This window comes from Hylobates moloch, unplaced genomic scaffold (genome assembly GCF_009828535.3).
Source record: "Hylobates moloch isolate HMO894 unplaced genomic scaffold, HMol_V3 SCAFFOLD_1, whole genome shotgun sequence".
Lineage (NCBI taxonomy): Eukaryota > Metazoa > Chordata > Mammalia > Primates > Hylobatidae > Hylobates > Hylobates moloch.
The window spans coordinates 147,409,157-147,424,647 of NW_026652276.1; the positions used below are offsets into that span (position 1 = coordinate 147,409,157).

General features: G+C 36.6%; 1 protein-coding gene across 1 annotated transcript in view; it reads right to left on the minus strand.

Moving 5' to 3' along the window:
* Positions 1-15,491, minus strand: part of DNAH11 (dynein axonemal heavy chain 11) — a 363,007-nt gene that overhangs the window by 239,603 nt on the left and 107,913 nt on the right. The window contains exons 29-30 of the mRNA XM_058446556.1: positions 9,437-9,586; positions 6,386-6,619 (exon numbers count right to left, since the gene is read on the minus strand). Of these exons, the coding sequence (XP_058302539.1) occupies positions 6,386-6,619; positions 9,437-9,586 (384 nt within the window). The remainder of the gene's footprint in view (positions 1-6,385; positions 6,620-9,436; positions 9,587-15,491) is intronic.

Sequence of the window (15,491 nt, forward strand, 5' to 3'; positions counted from 1 at the left end):
ATTGTATATCTAGAAAACCCCATTGTCTCAGCACAAAATCTCCTTAAGCTGATTAGCAACTTCAGCAAGGTCTCAGGATACAAAATCAATGTACAAAAATCACAAGCATTCCTGTACACCAATAACAGACAAACAGAGAGCCAAATCATGAGTGAACTCCCATTCACAATTGCTTCAAAGAGAATAAAATACCTAGGAATCCAACTTACAAGGGATGTGAAGGACCTCTTCAAGGAGAACTACAAACCACTGCTCAATGAAATCAAAGAGGATACAAACAAATGGAAGAACATTCCACGCTCATGGGTAGGAAGAATCAATATCGTGAAAATGGCCATACTGCCCAAGGTAATTTATAGATTCAATGGATCCCCATCAAGCTACCAGTGACTTTCTTCACAGAATTGGAAAAAACTACTTTAAAGTTCACATGGAACCAAAAAAGAGCCTGCATCGCCAAGTCAATACTAAGCCAAAAGAACAAAGCTGGAGGCATCAACCTACCTGACTTCAAATTATACTACAAGGCTACAGTAACCAAAACAGCATGGTACTGGTACCACAACAGAGACATAGATCAATGGAACAGAACAGAGCCCTCAGAAATGATGCCTCATATCTACAACTATCTGATCTTTGACAAATCTGACAAAAACAAGCAATGGGGAAAGGATTCCCTATTTAATAAATGGTGCTGGGAAAACTGGCTAGCCATATGTAGAAAGCTGAAACCGGATCCCTTCCTTACACCTTATACAAAAATTAATTCAAGATGGATTAAAGACTTAAATGTTAGACCTAAAACCATTAAAATCCTACAACAAAACCTAGGCAATACCATTCAGGACATAGGCGTGGGCAAGGACTTCATGTCTAAAACACCAAAAGCAATGGCAACAAAAGCCAAAATTGACAAATGGGATCTAATTAAACTCAAGAGCTTCTGCACAGCAAAAGAAACTACCAGCAGAGTGAACAGGCAACCTACAGAATGGGAGAAAATTTTTGCAAACTACTCCTCTGACAAAGGGCTAATATCCAGAATCTACAATGAACTCAAACATATTTACAAGAAAAAAACAAACAACCCCATCAATAAGTGGGCAAAGGACATGAACAGACACTTCTCAAAAGAAGACATTTATGCAGCCAAAAAACACATGAAGAAATGCTCATCATCACTGGCCATCAGGGAAATGCAAATCAAAACCACAGTGAGATACCATCTCACACCAGTTAGAACGGCCATCATTAAAAAATCAGGAAACAACAGGTGCTGGAGAGGATGTGGAGAAATAGGAACACTTTTACACTGTTGGTGGGACTGTAAACTAGTTCAACCATTGTGGAAGTCAGTGTGGCGATTCCTCAGGGATCTCGAACTAGAAATACCATTTGACCCAGCCATCCCATTACTGGGTATATACCCAAAGGACTATAAATCATGCTGCTATAAAGACACATGCACACGTATGTTTATTGCGGCACTATTCACAATAGCAAAGAGTTGGAACCAACCCAAATGTCCAACAACGATAGACTGGATTAAGAAAATGTGGCACATATACACCATGGAATACTAGGCAGCCATAAAAAAGGATGAGTTCATATCCTTTGTAGGGACATGGATGAAACTGGAAAACATCATTCTCAGTAAACTATCGCAAGGACAAAAAACCAAACACCGCATGTTCTCACTCATAGGTGGGAACTGAACAATGAGAACTCATGGACACAGGAAGGGGAACATCACACTCCAGGGACTGTTGTGGGGTTGGGGGAGGGGGGAGGGACAGCATTAGGAGATATACCTAATGCTAAATGACGAGTTAATGGGTGCAGGAAATCAACGTGGCACATGGATATATATGTAACAAACCTGCACATTGTGCACATGTACCCTAAAACCTAAAGTATAATTAAAAAAAAAAAAAAAAAAAAGACCAACAACAACACAGATGGTGGTGAAGATGTAGAAAAAAGAGAACTCTTATACACTCTTCCTGAGAATATAAATTAGTACAACTCCTATGGAAAACAGTATGGAGATTTCTCAAAGAACTAATAATAGAACAAGCATTTGACCCAGCAATCCCATTACCAAGTATCTACTGAAAGGAAAATAAGTCACTGCATCAAAAAGATATCTCCACCCCTATGTTTATTGCAACACTATTCACAATAGCCAAGTTATGGAATCAATCTAAGTGGCTACTGATGGATGAATGGAAAAAGAAAATGTGGCATATACACACAATGGACTACTACTCCACCATAAAAAAGAATAAAATCATGTCTTTTGTAGCAACATGGAGGGAACTAGAGGTCATTATCTTCAGTGAAACAAGTGAGACATAGACAAATATCACATGTTCTCACTTATAAGTGGGAGCTAAACAATGTGTACACATGGATATTGAGTGTGAAATGATAGACAATGGAGACTGGGAATCATTAGGGGGTGGTAGGGGGTGGACGATGAGAAATTAATGGACACAGTATACATTGTTCAGATGAAAGATACCCTAAAAAGCCCTGAACTCACCATTGCAAATTCAATGCAGGTAGCAAGATTGCACTGGTACTTCATACATTTATGCAAATAAAATTTAAAAAAATTTTAAATGAAAAAGTCCAATTTACATAAACAGCAAAATAGTAGTTACCAGAGACTGAGGGGTGGAAGGTTTGGGGAACTATTAGTCAAAGGACACAAAATTTCAGTTGGGAGGAGTAAGTTCAAGAGGTCTATTGTACATCATGGTGACCTCAATTAGTAACAAAATAATATATTTTTGAAAAGTGCGAAGAAAGTACCTTTTAAACATTCTTATCACAAAAATGTATGTGAGGTAATGCATATGTTAAATACCCTGATTTAGCCATTCCATGATACATACAGATATCAAAACATCATGTGTACAAATATACACAGTGTTTACCTTTCAATTAAAATGTAAAATTTTGAATAATGAAATATTTAGGGGTAAAGATTATGGTATCTGCAACTTCCTTTGAAATGATTCATCGATACAAAATGAATCGATGGATGGTTATAGGGTTTGATAAATGACATGTTATAAAGAAAATAAAACAAGATATTACTTGGAGAATCTAAGTGGTAGGCATACATGTTACAAAATTCTTTCAGCTTTTCTGTACGTTTGAAAATTTTTATTATAAATTACTGAGGAAAATGTATTAAATGAGTTGTGTACCACATTGGACACCATCATCATTATTGTCATAGCATTAACAACAGCAGCAATAGCCAGCCCTTATATAGCACGTAAACTAAAACACTATTTAAAAATAGTATTTGGCCAGGCGCGGTGGCTCACGTCTATAATCCCAGCACTTTGGGAGGTTGAGGCAGGTGGATCATCTGAGGTCAGGAGTTTGAGACCAGCCTGGCCAACATGGTGAAACCCTGTCTCTACTAAAAACACAAAAATTAGCTGGGCATAATGGCAGGTGCCTGTAATCCCAGCTACTCAGGAGGCTGTGGCAGGAGAATTGCTTGACCTGGAAGGTGGAGGTTGCAGTGAACCGATATTGTGCCATTGCACTCCAGACTGGGCAATAAGAGCGAAACTCCGTCTCAAAAAAAAAAAAAATAGTATTTTCCATATACTAACTAAGTAATCCTTCTAATGATCCTATGATGCAAGCACTGTCATTGTCCGTGTTTTGCAGATGATAAAACTAAGGCATAGAGTAGTTAAATAGCTTGTCCATAGTCACATAGCTAATAAATAGTAGAAGCTGAGATTTGAGCCTACTTAATCTGGCCCTGGATTCCTCTTTCTTCTTAATCATATGCTACAAGGAAAAAAGTTTTATCAGAACCACAAAAAGAAATAAATCTTAAAATTATCCCAAAACAAGACAGATAGCTTATAATGGAAAAATAATTTGAATGACATAAGATTTTACAATAACAATAATAAAAGCCATAAGATAAATGGAAAAATATTTTTCAGGTATTAAAAAAATTATCAACTTAGAATTCTATACCCAGGTAAATTATCAAAAAGGAAGTCAAAATAAAGACAAGGGACCAAAAATTTTTCTGTAACAATTCATCACTGCACAAACTGCTAAAATATATTCTATAGAAAGAAGGGAATTTAATTCACAAATAAGGAATCAGGTGAAAAAATAAATAAATGAGCAAAGTCATTGGTAAATATGTTGGTAAATCTAATTAAGATCTGAAATAATAATACCACTCCCACCATAATTAATGGATAATTTTTAAAAAACAAGGTCTAAATGACTGCAGGTAAGATGGGGAGTGGAGAACAGAATAAATGATCCTAAGATTCTTGAGGAGAGACATAAGATCTATTAACGATTAACTAGAATGTAAGTGCCTGAGTGGAGGAACATCACTGCTAGAACCACAGAACCTAGAACAGTGCCTGATAAGAAGTTAGACAACCAGAGTAAACCGAAAGAAAGGAGAAGAAAGAAAATAAATTCTGGTATATCCATATAAAGAAATAATATTCAGTCACTTTTAGTGTGGATCTGATGTATATTTATGACAAGAAAAAATGTAGATAATATATTGAGTGAAAATATAAAGTAATCAAATAAATGTATGGAATGTAAAAGAATTTTTTAAAATGTGTATCTATAGACACAGATACAGAGCTACATAAATAATTACATTATATATAAATAGCTACAGATTTATACATGTTTATACCTATAAATAGGCATGTCTATACATTCATAAAGACAGAGAAAAAACTTTTGATGTTTGCATGCCAAAATGTTAATAATTTTTCTCCTGAAAATGAATTTATGGGTGTTGCTTAAATGTTATGTCCCTTCTTTTCATTTTCTGTGACTATATTTTCTTTATCATCTTTAACAGCAAACAATAACAAAGAAATCATAAAAAAGCTGATATAAATAATACATATCCATAAAACATCATTTAACCTTATAAGAAATAAAATAGTCTAGCAACAAAAAAAGACAAGTTGGAGATAAGAGTTAGAAAAAAACAGAGAAAAATAAGTAGGAATATGCTTGTAGAAAGATTTGAGTTTGAGTAGTGATTGAGGATAGCTGAAATTTAAAAGAGGATATTATTTTAACCAAGTATTTTTAAATGTCCTTAAATGCATAATGAAAATGTTCATAATAAAAGCATAAATATCAATAAATTAACTAACCAGAGGCTATTTTATAAGAAAGGCATAACAGAATTACATTTAATTAATTATCTCAGTTATTTATGTCCATGAAAAAAAATTTAACTACTCAGCTTTAGCATCCAAGTGGTAGTTACTAGAATTGCAAAGATGGTACCCTAGGAAGAAACCAGCCACTTCTTTAAATTGAATCCTGTAACTTCAAGCCTATTAAATAGAAACCATTACGTTATCTTCCTAAGAGTGTAAAATCAAGAATTTCTTTTTCTCCAAAAGTAAGTGGTACAAAAACTTCTTTAGTAATATAAATAAGTTGGGTGGTTGCTATGCAAGATTGAAAGAGCAAAATTAAAAGGAATAATCCACACTTGAATCTTCAAATGTGTTAACAATACAAGGATCACTCGCTATCTAAATCTATTTGATTCTTAAGGTATTGAAGGAAAAGTACTGCTAAAGCAGAAAAGGGGTGATGAGGAGCATTGGGAAGCATTCTAACTCAGTGCCAGGAAGAGGGTACAATCCTACCAGGTTCACTCATAAACTGTGCAACATTGGGAAAGCCACTTCATATTTCTGGATTCAGATTTTATCCACTGAAAACCAGAAGAGTAGACAAACTAATACTTAAACGCCTTTTCAAGCCTAATATACTCTGAATCTATAAGCCCCAAGAAAGACTACATCTCTGAACTGTTATACAGCTCACAGCACATATTAAGATGAAAGACTTAAGAAAAGGTCACTGGATAACTGGGATCAATAAAATAGAATTCAAAATAGATTATTTTTCAAAGTTCTCATCTGTAATTTATAATTAACAGAAAACCAAAGCCCATGAAAATATTTGCACTTGCTGAGCCACCCTCCACCATTTGGAATAATGCAAATCATGCACATATTTTCTAATAAATACATCATCTGCCTAGTTGGAGAGTCTTACACAGAAGAAAATAAGCATGTACAGTATCTAGAATGAGTGCTATCCTAGAGCCTTAGAAGACAACAGACATGATGTACTTTTTAAAAACCCACATACAAATTTAGAAGGATACCAAAAAGGTAAAAAATGATTTAACAACTGATTGCTAAAATCTTCCCAGCATAGTATTTTGCACACAGAAGACACTAGGTAGATGAATGACTAAAAGAACAAATGAAGAAAGCTTACGTCTTGAAGTTCCTTTATGTCTCAAAATCACAAATCTATAAAATACCTGTTTTTTATGGAAATCCTTCAGGGCTGTTTCATAGCCTTCTTCCAGTCTACTGAAGGCTATTCCTACATCTGTGGTCCACCATATTTGTGAGCTGGTTAGTGCAACTTGAGCCGGGAAATCAAAAATCCACAGTTCCCTAGGTTTTTCCTCATAGGCCACTATGGCTTCTGTGATAGAATGACGCACAGTTTCTTGCATAGTCTGTTCAAGTTGCAGATGCCATGTTTCCACCTTTGGAAGCAAGTTGAAATGTTGTAACACAGGCTTAACTACAGAAGGATAATTTCATCCTCCTACTGGCTCTAAGGCCATGCAGAGGGTAATGCCCCAGGTGGATTCATTTTAAACCCAGGTAGAAAACTGCAAGAGGCATAACTCAAAGGGGAAAGTGAACAACTGATTGGTGAAACCTTTCTCCTACAGGAACCTGCCTTCTCCCAGGAATAATGCTCATCTGACTTTATCCACTAGCTGGCTAACGACTTTCCACAGCCTAAACAGAAAAGGGATTCTTCATTATTCATTTCTCAGCTTTGAAGGCAAGGAGGTTCTAGACCAAGATTCCCCTCTGGCAACACACAGTGTTTTCAGAAGCCAAATATCACAGACACTTATAGAGGTATGAGTCATATTCTAGAGCTTTAATAAGAAAAATTCAGTTAATTTTTTCTATTAATTTTTAAATCTACTGAAAATTCTTCTCTAAAATCTTCATAGTTCACAGTTTTAAGATAAAATGTTTTCAGCAAGTACCTTAATTATATTCCCTACTGGCTCTAATCTTCACACTTGTCAGAAATTAGACCACAGGAGAGTATTAGAGACAGGACTACTGCTGACTTGTAAAAATTAATCTTTTTTTTTTTTTAAATTGAAGCTTAGTTTGCTCCCACACATACAGCTTAGCCCAGTTTCCATCCTGTTCAAATGTATTTTGTTATATTAATCCAGGTATTTATTTCCTTGGGATATCATATAATTAAAACGATACATATATTATTTGCAAATAATTGACCATAGCAATAAAAAGTGACTATAATAAATAAATACCAAGAATCACATGAGATTCTGAAGATGATACAACTGATTTCTTCCTCCACCCCTGTGAAGAGAGCAGCAGCATGCCTAGAACCTCTGAAGAATTGGGAAGGAGTGGTATGTGGTTAATGAGCTGACAACCTCCTCTCTCTTGAAAGAAACAGGAAACACTGCTCTGGAAATGGCCTCAGTATCTCTTCTTAAGGGCCTTCCCTCTGGCTTCACAACTGTGCTTTGTTAACATGCATGAGTTCAGATTAACCAAATTAGATCAGGTTGTTCTGATCTAACCAATGGGGTCTGGCATCTTTGCCTTTAATAACTAAGGGTAACTCTTAATGTCACCAAGCAACAAGTTCCCTCATTAATTCAGCCATTATTGTATGTCTCCTGGATACCCTGGGATCCATAGCCTCCACACGGCCACCTGTTCTCAAGAACTTTGCAGTCCATTTGGGAAGACCAAACACACATATATGTCAATATGTCAGCTCAGGTACAGATGACTGTGCCAACAATGGCAACCTAACTCAGTATGGTTTGAGAACTAAGCTCTGATGAGGTGCTTGCTGGATCCTTCCCTTTTTGGTACTTCTCAACCAACCCCCTATAACAACAATTGCTACCTCCATTATTATGTGCATATCCATTTTCTCAATGGGTCTAAGAGCTCCTCGAAGACAAGGGCCATTTCTGAACTCCCCAAAGCCTGACCTAGCATCTGATGCATAGTAGGTATTCAACACTTGCTGAAGAATATACTAATGGACTAAATTGGGGGTATCCAATTAAAAGAGCACAGAAATACAAAAAAGCACCAAATTAAAAGCATCTTTTTATAAAATGAAGGCAATTAGAGGGTGAATTTGTATATGTTTACAAGTCTCTAGCATAAGTTGCTTATACAGAATGAATTAGAGCACTATAAAAACTTTCAATATCAAGGATTCCTGCTAGTGACAACCACATCCATCAATTGGACTATCCCCCTCCAGGCATCATGCCAGTCGGCGAGCAGTTTGCTGGGAGGGAGCAGACAGCAACACACTTTTGTCAAGAGAGTTTATGGCAACTTTTTCCAATCATTATAATATCATCCTAAAAAGCCCAAGAGATCAAAAAATATATTTTAATCAAAGTATTCCACCATCTGCTTCTCCTTCATTTGGCAGGATTTTTCTGGTACAATATTAAAAAGCAACAGAAAGGAGTAAAGAAAACCCTTGTAAAATAAGGTTGCCACTCACATTTCTGCAAATACTTTCAGGAACCCCTGCCCCAACCCAAATGGTTCTCCACTAGACACTATTCCTTCAGTTACTCTGTGGATTAACCCAAGCTACACAAGCTTTATCATAAAAAGATGCAATTCCCCTAAATCATCTGAACACACCAGAAATGCTTTCATAAATCATAATGAGCCATTCTTGTGGATAACTGTTAAGAATATTTTTGAGGTATTTGGCTGTGAGAGGAGAGAATATGCTAACTTAACTCTGTGCACATGGTAATTAGAGTACAGGACATCAGCTTGCTAGACTCAATCAACTTTATTTACGAGGAGCCATTTATAACATTCACAATGGACTACTGAACCACAAAGCCTCCTTAAAACAAGCTTTATTGCAAGGTGCTGCTTCACTATAACCCTTCTCTGCTCTCCGAGCAGTGGTGAAAACAGAATACGCTTTGTAGGAGACTCAGTCACTGAGTTGCATTTGCTACTAATTCTGGGGTCACTCATTCAATCTGTGACAGTTGCTTCTGTCTAGCTCAATTCCTAGCATCTCTGAGACCCTGCTGGGTGCCAAAGCCACATGAGTAGAAACTGGGAAGCATAGCAGAAGAGCCCTCTATCACAGTGGATACAGATAAAAAGGAACCTCCAAGCACAAAACTAAGCAGAGCCTGATTTGACCTGGGTTGAATTTTTTTCTTGTTTAACTCAACCTTCTAAGAGTATGCTGATAATATTCTCCTAGCATAGAAAACCCCATAATCAAATCTTACATGGCCCACACATTCACACTCGGCTTGGAATGGGACATACTCCTTTTCTTTGCTGTACATTCCAACTGCCCTGTGTGCAGAAACATCCTGATTGTCTTCAAACTGCAGATCTGCAATGCTGTCGAAAAGTTTGGCAAGGTGATGTGTTACCTAAAATGAGAATATTAGAAAAGATGAGAGCATTTCTTACTGTAGGTATATTCTGATAATCTAGAGATGATGCCATACGAAGTCATGAAACTTTATGGAGTTAGAGTTGTCTCAAAATGTTTTCCCTCAAGATAAAAGTCACTTCTAAAATATCAGAGCTTGAAAGGATCTTGGTGGAGAAGTGGCCAGGCACTCTGGTCAAATCATCATATGTTGGCTGATGAATGCTTACCATGAAAAGTGACCTATTTTCTACTTGATGACTGGAGGCTTACTGACTTCTCTGTCTGTACCATATTCCTGTAGACAGGCATCCTGCTGGGACTTCTGTAGTCGTTTTAAAAATTCAAATTCAAGCATTAGTGTACACTATGAGAAAGCTATTAAAATGTCTGAAATGAAAAATGTCAATTAGAAAGAATTTCACTTTTGGGGGAGATTATCTGTTAACACACACTTGCCTTGATACTTTGGTGAGCCCCACAGTATCTTTGGTACATAAGAAAGGTGAGTAGGATTTCTCCCTTTTCATTGATGAGGAAATTAAAACTAAAATATTAGGTAAATTCTCCAAGTTGACATAACTAAAAGTAAGTGGCAGTTAGACATTGAATCTATAATTCCAGGCCACATCTATAAAGATCAAGTTCTTCTGGTGTCATAACCTCTTACATCCTAAGTTTTGCATTCTCCAGTACAAAACCAGTAAATAGCACATTGAACTCTATGCAGGTTCCAGACAATTTGGTGGGGGCGGGAAAAAACCACCAACAACAAAGATCAGATCAAAGACAAAACCATAGCATTTATTTTGCAGAAGTCAGTTTGAAGAACAAAATCTAACTGGCCTCCAACTGCCACCCAGAATGAACAACACTTATTTATCTTGTTATGTTAGCACAGACCAGAACAACAATCCTCCTCTGGGGAGCACTGCCGTATGTTTTTGTCATGGAGGAAAGGAGAGAATGACGTGTTGTGTGGGTAAATTCACACCCAAGGAGACAAAAGAGAACAGACTTTATTAATCAGGGAAATTACTCTATCAGCTCTCTAGGGGTAGACTGAGTAAAGGGCAAGTGTCCGCCTAGAGGAAGTATCAGAAATAGGAATACATGTTCCCTTGTTATTCATGGTGTAAATAAAAGCTGCTAAGTGGAAAACAGTTTTGTGGTTCCTCAAAAACTTAAACATGGAATTAGCAATGATCCAGCAATTCCTCTCCTACAGAGTTGAAAATAGGAACTCAAACAGGTATTTGTACATCTCTGCTCATCGAAGCATTGTTCACAATAGCCAAAAGGTGGAACCAACCTAAATGTCCATCAAATGATGAATGGATAAACAAAATGTGGTATATCCATACAATGGAATATTGTTCAGTCATTAAAAGGAGTATTACTGATACATGCTACAACTTGGATGAATCTTGAAAATATAAGCTAAATGAAAGAAACCAGTCACAATACACCACACATCATATCTTGTATTATCCCATTTATATGAAATATCCACAAGAGATAAATCCATAAATACAGACAGCAGATTGGTGGCCGCTAGGGGCTGGAGGAGGGGTGTGAGAAGCTACTGCTTAATGGATAGGGGGTTTTACTTTCAGTTTGATGAAAATGTTTTGGAATTAGATAAAAGGTGGTCGCATGACACTGTGAATGTACAAAATGCTATTGAATTGCATACCTAAAACAGTTAATTTTATGTTAAATTTTATCTCAACAGAAAAAAATAAATATGAGCTGCTGATAACCAGAAGACAGGGTGAAGCAATACAAAACATTTCCAAGCATATAGGCTCCACTGCTGTAATAAACTTTTCTAGAAATGCAGTTTGACCGGACACGATAAGTATACCATAGCAGCTTCTAGAAAGAGTAACAACCTGCCTAAATTTTCTGCATGACAAGACCAACACCAATATTGGTAAGGAACTTCTTTAGGGTGATTTAATCTTTGAAGCTTTCAGACTTTTCATTTTTGCTGTACGTGCAGTTTTAGTATCAAAGAAAATCACAGCAAGAAGTCCTCTGAGTTTAAAATAGATGAGTTTTTGAGACTCTCATTTACTTTAAACACAGATAGAGTGGTAGCTGCCTGATCACAGCTTGGGTTCTATTCTCCTCCATCCCTGTACATTACCCAGAGGATATTAATATAGAGAAAGTCTCCACTAATCTCATAACTCACTCTCACAGCTGAAGTGGCCAGGAAGTACACAGATGTTGAATGGCTTCTACTGTGTGATGGGCCTAGATAATACTCAACTGAAAAGCCTTTGGATAAATGAGATTTCAGCCATCAGACACCCTCACAAATTACTGCTTAGGTGAGAAAATAATTTCGAGAACTTCTAGCTCTGTAGTAACTCAATGACCAGGAAACACAAACCTTAGGCAGAGTTCTCCTATTTCCTATACATGGCATAGTTGAAGTTAGATGTTTTCATATTGTCTTCTATTTAAACTTTCTGAGGCAACAAGACGATTTTCTTAACAAGTGTGACCCCTGTTGCCCTCAGATTTGTTCTATTTTTAATGAGATCTCTTCGTGTTTGTTAACCCAAAATTAAAATTCCTTCTTCCCAGTGAGCTGTTTGGAAAGGCCTTTCATTTTACAACTAAAAAGAATAGATTAGGCTGGGTGCAGTGGCTCATACCTGTAATCCCAGCATTTTGGGAGGCCAAGGTGGGTGGATCACCTGAGGTCAGAAGTTCAAAACTAGCCTGACCAACATGGTGAAACCCTGTTCCCACTACAAATACAAAATTAGCCAGGCATGGTGGCGCATGCCTGTAATACCAGTTACTTGATAGGCTGACGCAGGAGAATCACTTGAACCTGGGAGGCGGAGGTTACAGTGAGCCGAGAAGACGCCACTGCACTCCAGCCTGGGCAACAACGGCAAAACTCCATCTCAAATAAATAAATAAATAATAAAAAACTAATACTTCGTAGGTCCCTCTTTTGATAGAGAAAGGGTATGAGCACCTCAAATCATTTTTTAAAAAGAACCAATAACTCATCATGTATTTTAAGTAGGTTTCTAAAAGATTAGTGCAAAAATTGAATACAGGTAGTCCTGACTTTGCATAATAGTACAAAATCATAAAAATGACCACACCATCTGAAATCACATTATGGAATCTAAATGATCAATGGGAGAAACCTATTATGGGACAATGACCTTTACAAATTTGTGTCAAAACATTAAAGCTTCTCACTGTTGGTTATAAACATACAGGGAGATCAAAAATATCCATAAACTAATATTCTGTCGACTGCATTTTAAAACACTAAACAGTTTTCTTTGCAGAAAACTTATTTGAATAGCACTTGCCTCCTTCTCATCTTACTACTTAAGGTACAGAATGAGCATCTTTTCTCTGCCTTGACAAACTCATACTCTCTTTGAATTTATATCTGGCCATCAACATTTTATCTTTCAAGCATTCAATGTCATGAAATTTCTTGCAAGTCTCTTTAATGTGAAGTCAGTTTTTGTTGTTTGGGAGGTTTTATTTAATATGTTTGTTTTTCCTGGCATCACTTCCTCTGGTACATCTTCATTCTTTTTGTCAAAACCACCGTTGTCATTTATGTTCCCAAGTTTATCTTCACTAAGTTCCCCTGGTTGCATATCACTCTCTCTGGTGGTATCTGGTCGTCACTGTCCATCAGCTCTCTCTTCTGTGACTCCCATCTATGTTTGATTCCATTTTTGCTTCTAGCATTATCAATTTTCATTTCTTTGCTACACTTCCAACTTTGTTACTATTTCCTTCTGTCCATTAACTAATGAAAAATGTCATGTAGGTTGATCATAGAACTACAAGCTTAGCTGCCTGTGTGTGAAGTGAGTAAAAGCAGCACAGTGGCTGATCACTGACAGAATTAGAAAGATGTGACATGACTGTCACTGATCATGATGCACATCTGTTACTTAGGCAGTGATTTTTGTGGGTTGGAGAGTTAGTAATCAACTATGTGCTTTATGCAATCACTCAGTTAATTTACCATAGTAGCTGAAATTTGAACTGTTGTCAGGGCACTGGCATTATTTAACCAAACCTTAGTAACTGAAATTCATAAATACCAGAACTGTGCACAGGGAGAACCTCTTATGAAACAAAAGAACTTAAATTTATCTAATTGTAAGTAAACTGAAAATACTTAATCACTAGCTAATTTTATAATTTAAAATGCATACAGTGATCAGTTGGTCTACCTTCATGACTTCCAGCTACTGTTCACTTAGAAAACAAAGGGAAAAGTGGCACGTGCCTATAATCCCAGCTACTCCGGAGGCTGAGGCAGAGAATTGCTTAAACCTGGAGGGGCGGAGGTTGCAGTGAGCCGAGACCGCGCCACTGCACTCCAGCCTGGGTGACAGAGCGAGACTGTCTCAAAAAAAATAAATAAATAAAAATAAAAATAAAAAAGGAAAAAAGATGAAATTACTACAGCTTACAATTATATTCTCAAACCGTACCACTTGCTTTCTGCCTATATCTAAGTTCGTATTTGCCCTCTCTACCTAAAGATGCTGCTGCTGCTGATTAATGGGATAAAATATACACAAAGCCTAGTGCCTCTCCTGGCCTGGTGAGCACCTCAGGACTCATTCATGTTTTCATTAACTAATTTATTCATAATGACAATATTCACAATAATATTTGTAAGAATATAAATCATGACCAAAATATGGGCAGCCCTGGTCTTTTGTGGATATTCTCTAGAATGAGATAAAGTGAGTCCATGACTTTTACATGTGTAAAAACTTAACTCAATATGTCAAAATAGTAAATAGTTGCATGTGTTTTTTTTAAAAAAAAATAACAGTTTTGGGCTGGGCGTGGTGGCTCATGCCTATAATCCCAGCACTTTGGGAGGCAGAGGCAGGTGGATCACCTGATGTCAGGAGTTTGAGACCAGCCTGGCCAATATGGTGAAACGCCAACTCTACTAAAAATACAAAAATGTGCTGGGTGTAGTGGCATGTGCCTGAAATCCCTGCTACTCTGGAGGCTGAGGCAGGAGAATCACTTGAACCTGGGAGGCAGAGGTTGCAGTGAGCTGAGATTGCACCACTGCACTCCAGCCTGGGCGATAAGAACGAAACTCCATCTCCAAAGAAAAAAATAATAATAAAATAATAAAATAAAGTAACGGTTTTGGTGATAGTGCAGGGAAATAGGCATGCAATATGGTTAAGAGCCTAAATTGGAAAAAAAAAAAAAAAAAGGCCTTCTAGAAGCTAGTTAAATCAGTATGGCACATTCATAAAATGAAACCTCTTACAGCTACGAAACATCAAAATGTAGAGGAATATTCCAATTTTGATTAAGTATATATGTTATAACTCACAAACACAGACACACTTAAAAACTATAATAACTCAAAAATAGCAATGAGTATATTAATCTCAACTTTTTAATGTATTTTCTATAATTGTCAAACTTTCAGTAATGAACATGCAATTACTTACATAATCCAGATTTGCTTTTACCAAAAATAAAATCACAGTATAATATTTTGTAATTTGATTTCTCACTTATTACTGTAACTTAAACATATCCATATCAGTGCATATAAGGTTGATTTGGTGTTTCTTTCATAAAATGTTTACATGCATAAATTGTATAATTTTATATAAATGTGTTCACAACACAAATGCTGGGGTTTTTTAAAATAAACTTTTGGAAATTGGAATACATATATGCAGAAAAATGGGAAAAAATCATGTGTGTACAACTTAATAAATTTTAACAAAGTAAGCATAACTCTTGTGATTAACACAAGATTAAGGAATAGAATAATGGCTGGGCATGGGGGCTCACGCGTGTAATCCCAGCACTTTGGGAGGCAATGCAGGCAGATCACCTGAGGCCAG